This window comes from Lycorma delicatula, chromosome 3 (assembly GCF_047948215.1).
Source record: "Lycorma delicatula isolate Av1 chromosome 3, ASM4794821v1, whole genome shotgun sequence".
NCBI lineage: Eukaryota > Metazoa > Arthropoda > Insecta > Hemiptera > Fulgoridae > Lycorma > Lycorma delicatula.
Window position 1 is genome coordinate 11452847 of NC_134457.1, and position 19093 is coordinate 11471939.

General features: G+C 32.7%; 1 protein-coding gene across 3 annotated transcripts in view; it reads left to right on the forward strand.

The window, feature by feature from the left end:
- kcc (solute carrier family 12 member kcc) overlaps positions 1–19093 on the forward strand; it is a 352144-nt gene that overhangs the window by 231574 nt on the left and 101477 nt on the right. For all 3 annotated transcript variants that reach the window (XM_075359404.1, XM_075359405.1, XM_075359406.1), the window contains exon 2: positions 145–224. In XM_075359404.1, coding sequence (XP_075215519.1) covers positions 145–224 — 80 coding nt within the window. The remainder of the gene's footprint in view (positions 1–144; positions 225–19093) is intronic.

Genomic DNA, 19093 nt, shown 5'->3' on the forward strand with positions numbered 1-19093 from the left:
CTGGTAAGTTAACTAAGAAAAAAAACTGTTAACTTTTTAATTAAACTCTCAAAGCAAAAAATATCTATTTATTTGTATTTATTAATTATTTATTATTTTCTTATAATGATCTGTATTATATTATTTATTTTTATATTTTTTCAGGGGATGGAACTGATGATCAACCGTTTGTTTCTGAAAAAGAAAAAATGTCTGGCTATGAGACGAACCTTTACCTCTACAACGTAAGTAATTAATATTTAATAATTATAATTTTATTATTAGTTATTAATTATTTTTATTTACTTTTTCAGATATTTATAATTTTAAATAGAAATAATTCGTTCTCATATCTTAATGAGAAATTTCTGCTGAAGAAAACTTGTAGATCAAAATTTCTTTAATGTTTTTTTTTTTTATATTAAGACCGTACTGATTCTTTTTAATGTTGAAAATCTAGAATTACGTTCATCATTTAAGAGGAAAACATAGTATAATAAGAATATGGTTTTACTATTTTTACTCAGTTACTTAATTATTCCTGGATGGTATTTTGACATTTAAAGTTTATAATTAAGTTAGCGACACTAGCGGGACTTGAAACTTTGTTTTTGTCTTTAGTCTAAAAGCTTTGGACTTCAGAGTAATTCTGAAATGTGTGCGCCCCCAGTAGTCGTGTGGTTGTCTTAATTAGAAAGATGTAGATACAAATTTGATTTAGTTATGACATATACAATTTAGTAAATTGAACTGTATTTGCATATTTGTGAAAATTACTATTTTGCTCAGACTTGCATGAACTGAACGGTGAATATTTGATTATGGGGTTTGTTACGTCGCTTGTATAATTATAGGTTAGCAAGAATATCCTCATGTCTGTTTCACGGTACACTAGTCGCCGACAGCGGTTTAATGTTGTCGTTGTAGGTATTCGTTAAGTGAAGGTTTTGGACGGTATATTAGTGGTTTATAGGGCACAGCAGCAGCAGCATGTCGTCCCCCGCACTCCTTATCATTTCCTTCCCCCATCGTTCCTATTTACTCCTGATTCTGTTTTCCCTATGCCTCCCTCTCATTAGCAAGGATTGTGCCGGTGGTACCCTTGTGACGCCCTTAATGCGAAATTGAATGTATGTTCTACGTATTCAGCCATCAGCGAAGTACATTAACTTAGGACGAAACAGTTAGTTAATAAATTGAATGTTTTAAGGAACTAATAAAAGAATTCAGCGACCGACTATTTTTAATTTTATTAAAACATCTAATTTTTATTTTCTAATTGAACTACTGTATTTATATTTAATAAATGTTTATCTTAAAATTATTTATCGATAAACTTCAGTGTAATTTAATTTTTACAAAACGATAAAGAATCGATAAAAGCCCAGTTATCGATATTTTATTTTATTTATTTATTTTTTTTTTCTTAACATCCGGGGCCGAAGTTAAGCATTACTGTACAGAGGATGAGATGAATGATTTGTAGCGTGTGTGAAAAATGCCATGCCTGACCGGGATTCGAAACCGGGACCTCCGGGGAAAGGCCGAGACGCTACCACTCGCGCCACAAAGGCCGGCATTTAATTTTTAATTAATGAACTTTAATTTCACGACTGCCAAAAATGGAGTCTAATATATTCAGGGTGTATGTATGTTTCACCATAGTACCACAACGGATGAACTGATTTAGATGTATGATCCCACGTTGGAATTCTTACGTTACCGGGAGTGTCATAGGATATATAAATATTTATATATATATATGCAGGTGGTTCAAAAGGAAATGGAAATAACCTGAAAACTGATTTTACAGCTTAAAATAATGAAAAAAACATCATACAAACATATATTTGAAAAAGCATTGTTATCGAGTTACGGCTAGCTAAACATTTAGCACGGATTTCAGTTCCCCCGGTAAAATTTTGATATATTAGGGGTAAAATTGATGGTTCTTACGTTTTTGATTTAAAAAATCGAAGCCCCAGAACTTTATTTATCGTAGTTTTCATGATATCCAATGTAAAACAGAAACATTCGGTGATGAAAAACATTTTTTTTTTCAATTTATTAAAGTACAATAAATATGTTGAATGACTAATAAATGCATAAATTTTATTTTGAAAACTTACAGAAAATTTTATTCTGAGAAAATAGACTTTAATAAAGTATGTGAAAAACAAAAAAAAATTCAACTTTTTTTAATAACTAAGATAACAAAAAAATCTTATTAATTTGTAAAAATTGAAAACAGCTGTTTTAAGTATAATAAATTTAGATCTTAATACTCATTGTGGTTTATATTGTAATAATTTATTACACGACTGACCAAAAATGAGTGTAATTATTTAGGTGTATATATGTATGTTTATACCAGCGTAGCAGCACAACGACTGAACCGATTCAGATGTATGATGCCACGTTGGAATTCTTACGTTACCGGTACTGTCATTAAGTTATAAATATTTCTATACATATATTTTTGTCTTCAGTCATTTGACTTTCTTTTTCCTGTTTAACCTCCGGTAATTACCGTTCATATAATAGGATGAATGAGGAAGATATTTATGTGTGTAAATGAAGTGTATGTAGTCTTGTACAGTCTCAGTTCGACCATTCCTGAGATGTGTGGTTAATTGAAACCTAACTACCAAAGAACCCCGGTATCTACGATCTAGTATTCAAATCCTTGTAAAAATAACTACTAGAAATTGAACGCTGGAACTCTCGACTTCCAAATCAGCTGATTCGGGAAGACGGGTTCACCACTAGACCAACCCGGTGGGTTTCAGGCATTTGACTGGTTTGATGCAGCTCCCCAAAATTCCCTATCTAGTACCAATCATTTTGATATAACCCCTGTATCCTACATCTCTAACGATCTGTTTTACATATTCCAAATACTGCCTGCCTGCACAATTTTTTCCTTCTACCTGTATCTCCAATATTAGAGCGACTATTCCAGGATGTGGCCTAAAAGTCTGTTTCTTCTTTTAACTATATTTATTCAAATGCTTCTGTCTCATCAGTTTGCCGCAACACCTCTTTATTTGTCACTTTATCCACCCATCTGATTTTTAACATTCTCCTATAACACCGCATTTCAAAAGCTTCTAATATTTTCTTCTCAGGTACTCCGATCGTCCAAGCTTAACTTCCATATAAAGCTGCGCTCCAAACATATACTTTCAAAAATTTTTTCCTGACATTTAAATTAATTTTTCATGCAAGAAAATTATATTTCTGACTGAAAGCTCGTTTCCCCTGTGCTATTCGGCATTTTATATCGCTGCTTCGTCCATTTTTAGAAATTCTACTCCCCAAACAACAGAATTCTTCTACCTCCATAATCTTTTGTCGGCTTATTTTTATATATATTAAATAAAGTTAAAAAAATTGAAAACAAAATTATACCACATGCAAATACAACTCCAAATTTTCACTCGTACGTTCTTTAAGTATCCTATATTAAAGAGCAAGTTATTTTTTTCGCAGTCGTGTGTTTTAATTTTTAATATTTAACACTTAGTGCTTCTTGCCAATCACAGGAACGATCTCTGCTATAAAGGTCATTCTCATAGATGAACTCTGCGAAGCTCAATGTACGCTTCCAAAGCAAATTACCAGCTTCTGTTACACAGATTTTATTTGCCACGTACTCATAGAGTACTTCGATTAATTTCATCACCATAAACTTCGTTTAGATGGCGATGAATTTCACTAGCGCGAACTTTTTCTGCTGTTAAAAATTCAGTCACTGCATGTTATTCTAACGCGTCGATGTAGCAGGCATACTCGACTCCTTAAAAATGGCGACTGACAGAAAATGAGAGGGCCTGGATCGACGAGTTTTGGAATGTTAGTAGTAAGGGAATGAAAATACAAGGTAGCAGCACTTGTCGCTTACAATCTTCCGTTATGCTCCAGTGTGCATTATATTTCAGCCCTCCCCCAGACATATTAGTATTAAAAACTTACAACGAAACCTGATATTTAAAGTTACTAATTTTATACATAAATGATCATAAAAATTGGATTCGCGACTCGTTTTAAGGAATATTCTTTTTTTTTAATTAACTGATATGCAATATCTGTAGTAAACCAACCAGGCTAATTTCCAGTTATGAAAGAATAACGACCTGCTTTTTTACATCATTTTTTACCGTAAGTTGACTTTAAAGCCACCGAAATTTGTATAATGAGGACGAAAAATTCCCTTTGTTATAGATATTCTCGTATGTTTAGTACATTAGCAAAGTTTCGGTTATCCAGAAAATTCAGGAGTTTAGAACTCTTCAAAAAAAATATTGTTACCATCTGTAAGGCACGAAGAAATATTTTTTAGAAATTGTTATTTTTGTATTAATAAAAAAAATTTTAAAATAAAATTGGACGAGTTTTTGTGATTTCGGAAATTTTTTCTATAAATGAAGGCAAGAAATTGAAAAAAGGAAGTAGATTTTTTCCCATAACGGTTACTTTGTACGAGGGTAGAGCCCACGATTATAATCGGTTCAACGTGTAGTGCGTGTCACTAGATGTGTGTGCGTTAATACATATATTAATTCTTTTCAAAAAAAAAATCTGACGTGGACACCACATAACTTCCTTGTATGCCTATTAAATTACATGTACACATTTATTTAAATAAAAAGTACATAAAATTGTATTTCATCAATAACTTTAACTATATTATTTTTTTACAATAAAATATAATTTATTTTATTGTTATTATTGAATTATTATTTATCGTAAAACTTTTTTACCATCAGAGATTAATAATTATTAATAAATAAATATATTTAAATTAAAACAAAAAGCTAAAAAAGAGATGAAGTCGGATTCGAATCGATGTGCCTTCGAAGTAAGTATTTCTTATTTCGTAGCCTAGTATTTTTAAAGGAAGTATTGACGTCTCTACGTATGTACGTACATATTTATCTCGCATCACTCAAAAAACGATTAGCTTCAGGATTTTGAAATATTGGATTTAGGACTGTTGTAAGCTTTAGTTGTGCCCCTCCCCTTTTGATTCCAATCGACTCGACCCAAAGTATCCACAAAACCCCAACATCAAAAAAACATTTGATTTTGGACTTTTTCTTAACTGCAATAATAAGCCCTCATTGAGAGCTTTCAAACGATATAACTTCTTTTTTTTTTAATTTAAATATATTGATTTATTAATAATTATCAACCTCTGACTGTTAAAAATTTTTACAATAAATAATAATTCAATAACAAAAAAAAGAAATATGTTATTAATGAAATAAAATTTTATATATATTTTTTTTCATTTTAAAAAAATTAGTATATGTAATTTAATAGCCGTACAAGGAAATCTTGTAGTGTTCACATCGGATTTTTTAATTACAATGTTTAAAACCCTATTAAAAAGATGGGATTTACAGCAGATATGTAAGGGAAATATAGCACAGTTTTAATTATCTAGCAGAAATATTTGTTCTTATATGCTAAATGCTACGTTTTTATTTCAAAAGAATACTGCAATTATAAATCCCTAGAGTTCTTGAAAGAAAGATATTGGTTGAAATATTTTTTTCTGTATTGATTGTAAACCATATCTGTTTGGTTTCACATAAAACGCTTCATTTGCTTAAAAAAAAAATCATAATATTTGGAAAAAGATTTTTAAGTGATTACAGAAAGAGAATGAATGATAAAAAAAAATCAACATTTTTTTATATCGACTCGTTTTTTTTGTAGATATTTAAGTTTTGTATTTCCAAGAAAAAACTTATTAAAAATCTGTGGTTTTATTTTCATCCCAGTAATCAAATTAAAGATGATAAATTACAATTGCTTTATTGATTTTACGAAGAAATAATTTTAGATTTTATTATTTTTTTTTTAATTTTTCATACATACGATTTTTATTAAATGGGATACAATAGTTTAAACACAAGTTTGTCCTTTATTGTGTACACTGTATAAATTACATCATGATTATTAAAATATTTAGGAAAACTTTATTTAAAAACTTAAAAAAACAAATTAGCTGACATTTTACGGTTATATGATTTATAAATATAAATAAACTAACTGAAATGTGTTACATCTTTTTTGGACAAGTGAAAATCGAGTGCTCTAATCGTAGTTTAATCCTTATTTTTTTAATTTTTACTTTACCGGCTAATTTAGCGAGAATAGCCGTATTAAAGGGGAAAATATGGTGATGATATCAAAAATTGAGTATTGGGTGTTTTGCAAATCTTAACGTTCGTGTTCAACTAATTCATCTAGACCAAAAAAAAAAAAAAAAACATGTATTGTCAGGTGTTTCCGGCTCGATCAGGATATTGAGATAATGACAATTTATAATGTTTAAATAATTACCGTCTATTGGTTTAAAAAAGTAATGACAATGGTAATAATAATAATAAGCGACAACAATAAAACAATTAATGAAAAATAGAAAATAAACAATAATAATAAACGATTATAATATTACATGTCAATAACAAACAAGTAATTATATAAATGTCAGTTATAATAATAAACATACAAAACAGAATTTAAAATAGTCGTCAGGATTTATTTGCTGGTAGATAAATAGAATAGAAAAGCAGAATTCATTCCCATAGCATGACCGCTAGTCTTATACTTTTAACCACTAGTCTTGTATTAACAATAGATAAGACAAGTATAAAGTTCTTTTACTGCAAATACCTTTGCTGTTCACAAAATAAAACTACCGCAACAGTTTATGAATTAAATTTGTTACATTATTTCTTTCACTTATACTCTTACAGTAACTCACCGATAGTATTTCTTGTTTTCGTGTACTTGGAATTACTCGTAGCATCACCTTAATTGTATCGACTTAATTCACACTGGAAATTCGATTCTTCACTGTTTTTCTCGCAGAATTTTCTCGTTGACTTACGTCTCGCAGATTCTCTTCACGGAACTTACGTCGTGACATCTCACTAGACTGGTTCCCAGAACTTATCTTTAACTGGTGTTCTCGGAGGTATTTGTATTCCTGTCTTCTTTACCTGCCGGACAGGACTCAACTCGAAGCGTGAGTCTCACGGTACGAACATGTGTTTATTGTGTGTGTTTGACCGAAGTAGCCGGGAAAGCCTTGCAATACTTTGCCAGCTTTTCGGTTAGAAGTAGTAAAAATATTATAATTTTTTATTTTATTTTATTTTATTTTTTTTAATTCACGATCCTAAGATCTAATTAAAACATATCACAAATTCATAATATAAAATAAAATTCATGAAAGTGAAATTGTAAAGGTTATGGCTTCTCCCTACTCCTTCTGAAATGTAAATAAATTTACAATATTAGATTTTTGTTTGAAATTAATTGTCCTAACTATTCCTCAAAAGTAATTTAATAGAAATCTTTTTTATTTGACAGATCTGTGAGTAAATAATTAAAACAGATGATGATCAACATTTATATTAGAAAAAAGATATTTAAAAAAGAAAATACATTTACCCGGAATACCAACGTTCGTTATTAAGTCATCACACGTACAATTCACTTACTTAATTTAAAAAAAAAGAAAATTAATTAATATTGTTATTTTTAATTTTTTTTTTTTTTCAAGTAATTTGATATATTTGGGGCTATCAGATGGTAGAAGAAAAAGAGATATAAAAAAAGAATCAGTTTATCAAATATAGCCAGCAACAAAAAAAAAAACGAAGCTACTAAGTACCAACGACATCAGTTTAGAAATACGGAAACAGTTTTTGAAATACACGTCCCTCCAGCAATAAATATTTTGAAGTAAAACACAATTGTGGATTTAATTTTACACAATTGTGAAACAATTTCATTGATTCTTCCATTTTCATCGTGGTACGTCCTTCTTTTATGTACGAGATATATGTTACATAATCCAATGTATGTTGCATTGCATTTACATTTTATTTTGTATATACCATTATTATTATAAATACCTTTTTTTTCTACATTACTATTAAAAATCTTTGTAAGTGTAATTCAATATACAACATAAACAGTGTAGCCCGATGAAACTTACATTGGACAAAGGGGAAGAAGATTAAAATTAAGATATAACAAACAGATGAGCTATTTTAAAAATCAAAAACAAGAATGTAATTATGCAACGCATTTAATGAAAGGACATATCCCGATTAAAATGTAAGAATCAGTGAAGTTAGTTCACAAATGTGTTAAAGGAAGAAGAATAAACATTTTAGAAAATTTAGAAATCTTCAAATTAAAAAGCAACATTAAAACGATCATAAATGAGCAGATCAACAGTCAAGCGGATGTCCTGTTCAAGAACCTCCATTTACTGAAAACAGGAAATAGATAAATAAAATTAAAAGATAAGTATAACCAATAATAACAAATAAATAAGAAGGCCAGATAAGGCATGACGTTAAATAAATGGAGTGGCATTGACTAAACGCTATATAAAAATAATAGAAATTTAAAAGTACTGATACAATAACTTGTGACAAGTTATTCCGAAACGCGTCAACATATAATAAAAGAGTGAAGCTAAGAAAGGTAAACAGTAGGGTAGTCATAAAATTAGAAAACTTATTTTTTTTAAAGTTGGCCCATCGGGCTGGTATAGTGGTAAACTCGTCCTCGTAAAATCACTTATTTAACAGCTGATTTTCGAAGTTGAATATTATGAGGTTCGAATCCTAGTTGCTTAAAATGATCGAGTTGAAAAAATGAATTGCATAACTTGACCAGCTCTTTCAAGTCATGTAATTCATGGCCGCCTTTTTTTATTTAAAATACAATTAAAAGATTTTCTTTTACAGAAAAAATATCACTCTGGCAATGAATTTTTAAATAACGCTAATTAAAATATTAATAAAAGAAGAATTTAATGCATTTAGTTCAATGTGCACATAAATACACAGTCGAATAATTTTCAATTAGGCTACTAAATTTTTGATTATTTTGTATTATTTTTACCCATGATGGAACGGAGTCGGCATATGCGTTTGGGGTAAGAGGTTTTGTGTGTGTGTGTGTGTGTGTGTCGTATAAGAGGTTTTGTGTGTGTGTGTGTGTGTGTGTGTGTGTGTGTGTGTGTGTGTGTGTGTGTGTGTGTATATTACCATTTTCCTCAAAAACTACTGGACTGATTTTGATGCGGTTTTTTGAATTGCATAGGTATCACCTCACAGTAGGTTCTTAGATTAGTTTTACGGTTATAAGATGCCAGGGAGCGCTGTAGTAGAAATGTTTCTTCAAAACGGCTTTTGAATGTTTCTAACTACTGCAAGGCTACATTATTGTGTGAATTATTAAATAATTTGCGCAAGTCAAGTATATTAAACTTTCGTTATCATCAGCGTATAAACGTCCCACTGTTGGGCCTACTGATCCTCAAAAATTAATAAATAAAAAATAAGATTAAACCCTCGACGAAAAAGCCTTAAAATAGGTGAAATAATTAACTGTATTTTACATTATAATCCTCTGTGACATTGTGATATTGTTTTTAAGGCAATAAATTTTAAGATTTTGATTGACCGTCATGCATGACCCCGTAGACTGCACAGATAAGTGATTTTTTTTACCTTCGGGATCATCCGTTAGGTATGGCTACAGAGGATGAGATGGATGACAAACCTCCTGTCCGGAGGTCTCGCATTAACAGCACACACTTGTTATATTTATACAGTTACTTAATTATTTTACATTTTTTAAGGTTTTTTCGTAGTGGGTTTTTAAAATTTTATTTTTTACTTAATATCTTAATGTATTTACCTTAACAGTATTTTATGTACTTGGATTTTAAATAATTAATATCGACTTGAATAACATCTACTTTTATCTTATATTTTACATTTTTATATTTTATCTTATAATTATCCAATCTACATAATTTTTTTACGGATTTCAATACTATACAGTGTATACCGGTGTAATTTGGTAGTTGGGATTCAATTAACAACACAACTCAGGAATGGTCGATCTGAGTCGGTACAAGACCTATTTACACGTAATACATATTATCCTCATTTCACATTCGGCTGTGGAAAGGGGGGTTGCTTATTGTTCACTAAACAGATTTAAACGTACGCATTACAAGTACATAATATATATAAATAGAAAAATTAAACAATTTTTAATTATATTATAAAATATTTTTTTGGTAAACCTATAATAGATCTACTCGCTTCGTGATATTATATTACATTTCATACCGAGAAGTAACAATTTATTTTGTATAGAGCTATCGATGATCGTAATCAACTCTTGTATACGCAGCCTTGTAATCCTATTCAATAATAAAAACATGTGTTTAAATGTAAAACTTTTCCATTCCGATTATTTCTCGTTTACTGTATCGTTGTATTTTTATTTTTGTAACATTTTCAAGGTAATTTAAACGCAGTATAAATCTAAATTTAGCTGAAAATTCTCTTTTAGCGATGAGTAAATTTGTGTAGGTTTTGAATTAATGCTTATATTGTTTCCTGTTTCAAATTAATGGTTGTATATTTAGAGAGCTTAATAAATCCTTTACTCTGATCCGAATAAATAATACATTACATATATTATACTTAACCCTTAGATTATTTTTAAATGTAAGTAATTTAAGTAAATTTTTGCCCAAAATTCCGACCTATAAATATGTGCGTATAAATACGCCTTTTCAGATTCCACGAGTACCCACCGAGTTGGTCTAGTGGTTAACGCGTCTTCCCAAATCAGCTGATTTGGAAATCGAGAGTTCCAGCGTTCAAGTCTTACTAAAGCCAGTTATTTTTACACGGATTTGAATACTAGATCGTGGATACCGGTGTTCTTTGGTGGTGGTTGGGTTTCAATTAACCACACATTTCAGGAACGGTCGAACTGAGAATGTACAAGACTACACTTCATTTACACTCATACATATCATCCTCATTCATCCTCTGAAGTATTATCTGAACAGCAGTTACTGGAGGCTAAACAGGAAAAAAAGAAAAGAAAAAGATTCCACGAGTGCCTTGCAAGCCATTAGTGATCAGAACTCCAGACACCCTGCTGTCTGTGATATACGGTCTATCGTTTCTGAAATGATTCAGCGTAATACAACCGTGAGCTTCTGCTGGATCCCCAGCCATATTGGAATTTCAGGCAATGAGACCGCTGATAGTGCGGGAAAAAAGGGGCTTGTTTGCAGCCTCCTTTTACTAACCGCGTTGTTTCGAACAATCTTATCTGTTTTCTGGAGTGTGTGGTTCAAGATGAGTGGCAAAGTGAATGGAATCAATACAAACTACAATCAAATGTTTTAAGATTCAAACCTTTTAATGCTCTCTTAAATTCAGATCTCAATATTGTATCTCCCTTTTCATCCACTTTGACCTCCTCTTCTTCGTCTATGACACCAGTTTCTAATTAATTTTCTCCGTATAACTCTTCAGTATATTCCACCCACCTCTCCACCTTTTATTTTGTATTATAAATCGGTGTACTATCTTTGTTTAAAACACTATTAGATTTTATTTATGTACCACAGAATTTTCCTTAACTTTCCTGTACGCTCCGTCTATTTCACCAATGATCATTTCTCTTTCCACTTTTGAACACTTTTCTTTAATCTGCTCTTCATCCGCACTCTTCTTATTTTTCACTTCTTGTTTATAGTATTTCTTAATTGTGGATAGTTCCTTTTACCATCTTCATCACTAGCATTCTTATACTTTCTACGTTCACCCATCAGCTCCAATATATTCATTGATATCCAAGGTTTTCTATCAGTTCTCTTTGTTCCGCCTAAGTTCGCTTCTGCTAATTTAAGAATTTCCTTTTTAACATTCTCCCATTGTTCTTCTATATTTTCTACCTTACCTTTTGTATTCAGACCTCTTGCGATGTCCTCCTCAAAAATCTTCTTTACCTCCTCTTCCTCAAGCTTCTCTAAATTCCACTGATCATCTGACACCTTTTTTCAGGTATTTAAACCCCAATCTACATTTCTTTATGACTAAATTATGGTCGGTCGCTATCAGTGTCTGCTCTAGGATAAGCTTTGCAGACGACGAGTTGATTTCTAAATCTTTGTTTAACTGTGATAAAATCTATCTGATACCTTGCACTATCACTTGGCTTTTTCCATGTGTATATTCTTCTACCATGATTTTGAAACTAGGTGTTGGCAGTTACTAAATTATACTTCGTGCAAACTCTATAAGTCGATCCCCTCTTTCATTCCTTTGTCCAGCACGTATTCACCCACAATATTTCCTTCCTTGCCTTTTCCAATGCTTGCATTCCAATCTCCAACTATTATTAAATTTTCATGTTCTTTTATGTGTTGTTGCCGCAACGGAGTGTCTACGAATGGATTGAAAAATTCAAAAACGGCACAAGTGTTACACACGACGAAAGAGCCGGACGACCGTTTACCGCCACAAATGAGTAAAACATTGAGCGTGCCCGTGACACGGTTTTCTTAGACAGACGAGTAACTATCGATGAAGCGGCACATCGTCTGCAAATTAGTCACGGTTCTGCCTACGAAATCATCCACAACAGACTTGGGTTTCAAAAGGTCTGTGCAAGTTGGGTCCCAAAACAATTCACACAGTCGTATAAACAAACGCGCTTGGACATCTGCCAAAAACATATGGATCGCTATGGTGACGAACGGGACATCTTCTTAGACAGAATCAGCACCGGTGACGAAACACGGATCCATCATTACGAGCCGGAGAGTAAACGGCATAGTATGGAATGGAAACATCCAAATTCGCCCCGCAAAAAAAGTTGAAGACCCAACCGTCCGCAGGAAAACTGATGCTTACGGTTTTTTGGGACTCACAAGGCCCAGTACTGGAACATTATGAGGAAAGGGGCACAACAATAAACAGTGCGCGTTAGTGAGATGCTTACTGCCAAGATGAAGCCTGCAATTCGAAGCAAACGCCGAGGACTGCTGTCGAAATGTGTTATGTTGTTGCATGACAATGCCCTTCCACATACTGATGAAACGCTACAGAAATTCAACTTTGAAGTACCGGCTCGGTACTATAAAATACTCGGCTATACAAATAAACTTTGTTCGTCTATGTATATAAAAGGCAATGTTCGTATGTGTATCCGCTATAGATTAAAAAACTATTGGACCAACTTACGCGCGGGAAAAAAGTAAAATTCGAAAAAGGAAAGAGTTGAGAAGGGGAAAAGGAAACTGGGGAAAGGGGAAAAGGAATGAAGTGAAAGGTTAAATTTTGTGAAGTTCCGTAATGTTCAACTTTTTAATGTTTTATCAAACTTTCAATTGTGTTCATTTAATCTATATATACTCAAATCCAGCAATAGCAAAGCATTGCCGGGTCTGCTAGTTTTAAATAAAAAGACCGGCAATGAATTGCATATTGAATTGCTTAATGAATTGCAATTCATTTTTTCAGTTCAATCATTTTAAGCTCTATTTGTATTTTTATGATAATATAATTCCCTTTCATTGAAAAACAATAACAAAAATTATGATTTTTTTTTCACGTTTTGCATATAAAAATAATTTATTTCTAATTTTATGATTAAATAAATAAACTCGAAAAAATTATTACTTTTTCTATATGAAGGACTAAAAGAAAGTTTAATTATAGGACTATTGTTTAGCGTTCTTGATAAATGAAAAAATTATTTTTTTTACTTTAAAATACTTTATATGTACAATACGCAAAGGATTAAATTTTTATCATTTATTAAAAAAAAAATATACAACATTGGGTAGAATTAAATATGCGCCATTTTTAATGGCGCATATTGAATTAAATACATAAATACTTTATTAATCTACAACGAAAACATTTGCTTAGTATTTTAAAATGTACTCAAAAAAAAAAACTTTTTTTATGACAAATATGGGTTCATATAACAATGGATATTAACATAAATTTATCGGAAAGTACCCAAATGTTACTCAAGAAAAAAAAAATTAAATTTGAAGCTTTGAAAGTAAATCAGTAATACGTTACCTTTACACAGGAATAAAATCCCGAATGGAGGTATTTTTCGATTTGCAGAAACAAATTTCCGTAATTTTCTTAAAGAGAATACTGTAATAGAGTATAAAACACGTTGTACGTTAGATCAATACCCAGTTAACTTAGTTGTAGGACTTTCCCTGAAAGTCACGTTCAGGAAAAGTCCTACATTGTTTCTGAAGAATTCAATGATTCTAACTAATGCCTGTTTTTTAAGTGGCTTAGATCGCGAATGTTTTGTGTATAAACAACGCTTTTGATGTACCCCACAAGAAAAAATCGCAAGGTGTCAGGTCTGGACTCCTTGAAGGCCAAAGTACGGTCCTTCCCGGCCTATCCATCGATCTCCAAATTTTTCGTTCAAAGCGTCCGTGATCGATGCATTGAAGTGCGGGGGAGCACCATCTTGTTGGAAATGAAGTCGATGAATGTTTTCGAGTTCATCCGGCTTAGGAAAGCAATAATCGGTTAACATGTCAAGATACACATCTCCATTAATTGTTTTTTCAGCGAAGAAGAAAGGCCCTATTACACGATTTTTCATCACACCAGACCAAACATTAACTTTAGGCGAATCGCGTTGTTTCTCAATAATTCCGTGTCGGTTTTCAGAGCCCCATATTCGTGAATTGTGTCTGTTAACACATCCATTAACATGGAATGTAGCTTCGTCTGTAAAAATTATATCGTCTAAAAATGATTCGTTTTCACTTATTCTGTCCGACATTTCAACAGCGAAATTGTAACGTTTTACACCATCATCGGGTTTCAATTCCTGCAGTATCTGGATTTTATTAGCGTGTAATTTCAGTTTTTTATGTAAAACTTTGTGAACTGTTGATTTTGGAATACCTAATTCGACGCTTCGACGGGTGATGGACTTCCCAGGGCTTCTAATTGTCGATTGTCTAATTACTTCAACCGTTTCGTCTGGTACACTTGGTCTGCCGGTTGATTTCTGTTTATTAACCGATCCGGTTTCTTCGAATTGTTTGAACCAACATGTTATGTTATTTTTGTGTGGTGGATCTCTTCCGGATTCACGTCGAAACGCACGTTGAACTAAAATTACGGATTTTAATTCGGCCATCAATAAAACACACTTTGCTTTGTCTTTATCCGAGAACATAGTAACTCACTAAACTCACCGCAACAACGATACAAGAACTTACGTTGTGGTTAAAACTGCTGATAAACAAACTTTTTGGTTGGAGGCTTTCAGGGATACCAATATAACATCTAGAAATTTCCCTACAATCTTCCTATGAATTACTGAAACCGCACCATTCTTTTATGATAACTCTGTATAATAAAAATAATTTATATTATAAATAAAATAAAGACTTTTATTTATTTGATTGACCAGCGAATAATTAAATATTTAGAATAATTAAATCTAACCGAGGTATTGAACCAAGGTGGCATATTATTCGACAAGAGCCTTCATCTCTCGAATCTCACCGGTTAACAAAGCCTTTCAAAAAGAAAGAATGGTGAACTGATACAAACAATTTGCATTCTGCTTCTGTTGTCAGTTGTGCAGCGTGAGAAGCGAATATGCATAAAATGTTTTTTATTAAACAACTAACGGCTGACACAACTGTAATTTCATGAAAACAGTATATTCTGTTAACAAATCCAATGAAATTTGGCAAATAGTAAGGCATATTGCACCAAATAAGGAAAATAAATATTTAAAACTAAATTTCGTATATTTTAAAAAAGTACGACACTACATGACACTTATGGCTTTTGCAACCACACGGACCACCGCTCTAAAGATGTACGATGCAGTCCATCATTCATTCATCCATCTTGCCACGGGTGCATTTCGCTCAAATCCTTTGGTAAGTCTGCTGATGGACAGTGGGTGAGCCATCTCTTTGAAATAGGCGGATGCAAATGATAGGCTCCTGTGTGGCTCGAATTAAAGCGCAACCAGCACATTCAACCTCTCACTCAGAAGCGGCGAGTCAATGCGGCAAGAGCCGCATTGTCGGACCGTGTAGGAGTTCCTTGATGCCTTTGTTTAACCGACATCAGTAGTTTACCTAAGGAAAAAAACTCCTACCGCTCTGCTGTAGGAAGCTAACTGAGAGATATGACTGGCTACCAGCCAGATTAAGGCTCCAAGCGCTTTAATGGTGGACAGGTACTTGCTGGCATTCAGAGGCCTAGGTATGGCAGTAAATTTCTGTTTTGACGAGTGTCGGACTCGCTAATAGGTTCCGCAAAAAGTAAAAAAGGTGGATGTATTCCTGCGCACTACCGACTAAACCTCCACTCCTGGTGACTCGCCCCTCCTGGGAATAACTGGTAAAGCATTACTCCACAGAGGGGGGCGCACACACACACACACACACACACATTCAAACAAAACAAAGCAAATAGCAAAGCACATACACACACAAAAACAGATCCACACATAAGTAAAAAACCAGCACAAAACAACACTAAACAAAAACTTGAACCAAAAAAATCAACACGTATACACCACCCGCGCACAGACACACGCACACCAACAACTCTCGCAACACTCATAGTTACCATACGCATACTTACATGCCATCAGCTTTAGCTCGAAAGGGGGGGAATCCTCCTGGACCCCAGCCGGTGGAATGAACGCGACTTCATTGCACCCAGCCGACCCCTACAAGATCGTGTCTTGTCACTCGCCCGCGTCCTGTCCCCCGCACCGTGACCCCAGGGCCTCTATTTAATCTGCGCCTTTATTAGGCAGAACGTAATTTTTCCATAACTACTTAAGCATATCGGGCAACAGCCACCCAGTGGTTCTCACTGGTTAACATAATTTCATAGAGGTCCTCAGGTTCAAATATTTCCTCTCTGCCAATAGCACCGACAATCTCCATACGCTCTACCACAAATCTAGAACAGCGAAAGAATACATGAAAAGGCGTCTCTTCAACCCCACAAGCAGGACAGCAACCCTGAGGTAAGAACTCGGGGTAGGTACCAGAGTAGCAACCCTGGTACGCTGTCGCAACCGTGAGACAACACTTCCTATGGAAAGCCTTTAATATGCCTGTGTATTTCCTACACTTAATAACATCCGCCCAAATTTCAGCACCATACATTAAGGTGGCGTATGCCATTCCGGTGAGTAGCACCCTCCTCTGTCGCCTGGGCCTCTTAAATTCACCAAAATGTCCGCAATATGACGCATAACTCTCTCCGCCTTTTCAGAGGCTTCAAGAACATGCCTACCAAATCTCAGTCTACAGTAATCTTCAAATGCCCAAATATTTTATCCCGGCCTTAGATTCAATTCTTCTACCTTCTAACTCAGTCGTCACTGTTGGCCTGCGTTTACCAGAAGAAATTAGAGCCGTTTCGGTTTTTTCCAGCGTTGTCTGGAGTCCAACTTCCACCATACAAGCTGCAACAGAGTAATAGCAATCCCTGATCTTCGAGGCAGCCTCGAAAACAAGTAATAGGTCATCTGCATAGCCTATGATTGTCACCTTCGGAGGCAGTGGCACACTAAATACTCCGTCGTAAGTTATATTCCAGAGGGTCATTTTCATTTTCTTCAGATATTTCTACAACTTTATCATCTTGAACTTCAACTATCCTTCTAACACGTCTTAGTACACTCCAACTTTGTTGACGTAATGTATCTTTTTCAATTAGAATGATTTTTTTATCGTATCTTAACACATTCCCATTAACTCTCTTTTATCATCAATTTCTATTTTAGATGTTTTTTCAATATCATTATCATTAATTTTAGATGATAATGCTGTTTTATAAATAAATTTTTATTTTTAAATCTTTTAAAATTTATTTATTTTTAATTTTGTTACAAAAAATTTGTTATAGTGTTTTTATTTTCTAAATTAGTCATTATACAATCTTCCTTATCATTAGTGCTTTTTATATTATCACTTACCATCTTAATATCACAGCTTAGATTCCTTATAATTTTCATTTGACTTGTCTATTATGTCTTTTTTAATATTTAAACATCTATCATTTACCTTTGTACTTGCAACAGTATTATCTGTCCTTTTCTTATCGTTCAATTATAAATTGTGATTTATATCTTTAATATTTTGATTATTGTTATGTACTTCACTGATGTTCATTTTTAATGAATTTCTTTTTGTATCATGTTCCATCAATTCTTCAACAATATAATTTAACTTTCTTAATGGTTTTTGTTGTACGGGTAATTCAATCGATTCTTCAACAGTTATATCATCGATAATAAATTTTAATGAAAATGTAATTGTACTTCGTTTTCTTTTAACTGTTTACCTTTTAACAGATTTTTGTAAACCATCCTGTTCAACAAGGCTATCTTCATTTTTCTTCTTTGTATTTACATTGTTTTTAGAATCATTTGATTTATTGTTAGATGTAATATCTGTTCCATTTGGAGCTGTTGAATTCATTTCATTGATGACATCATCAATTGGTAATGTTTTTGATGATTTTTTACCAGTATATTTCTTTTTGCTTTCCTTTTAATATCATTATATTTAGCAGTACCACTATGTCTAATATTTTCAAAATTTGTACTTGACATTAAATCAGTACTATTTTTACGACTTGACGGCATCGAATTTCTTCAATCTTCCAGAAATTCTCGAGTATAGTTGAGAGATTTTCATGAGTGTTACGAGCAAGAAAAGATGGAACAGTATTGTTACCCTTAATGTTATTAATAATAATAAGTGTTCTGCCCAAAGGCAGATTTTCACATGGCCGCCCTCCATTCTGCTCGATTCTGTGCAATCCGTTTAATTTTATAGTAACTTGCTTCTATTTTTATATTTTCTATCATTTTCATTAGTAAGGCATCAATAAGTATATATTTTAATTTAGTTTCCTGAATAATAAGACATTGGAATTTCGAATGAATTTCCCTGACAAGATAAGATTCAAATAGAATTGAGCTCCAATCAGTACGTCAATGTTATTTGCTATGTTGAACTTGGGATCAGCTGAAAATATATACAAGGAAAATCAAGATTAGAAATGTCAAATGTGATTGATGGAAGGCTGTCTGAAATATCAGATAAAATAGCACATTCACTTTGAATGAAAAGTTTTTTAACGAGAGTGTAATGTAAGTGTAGTACTGTATTTGGGTTGAGAGAATAAATTGTTTATGCCTGAAATGGAGA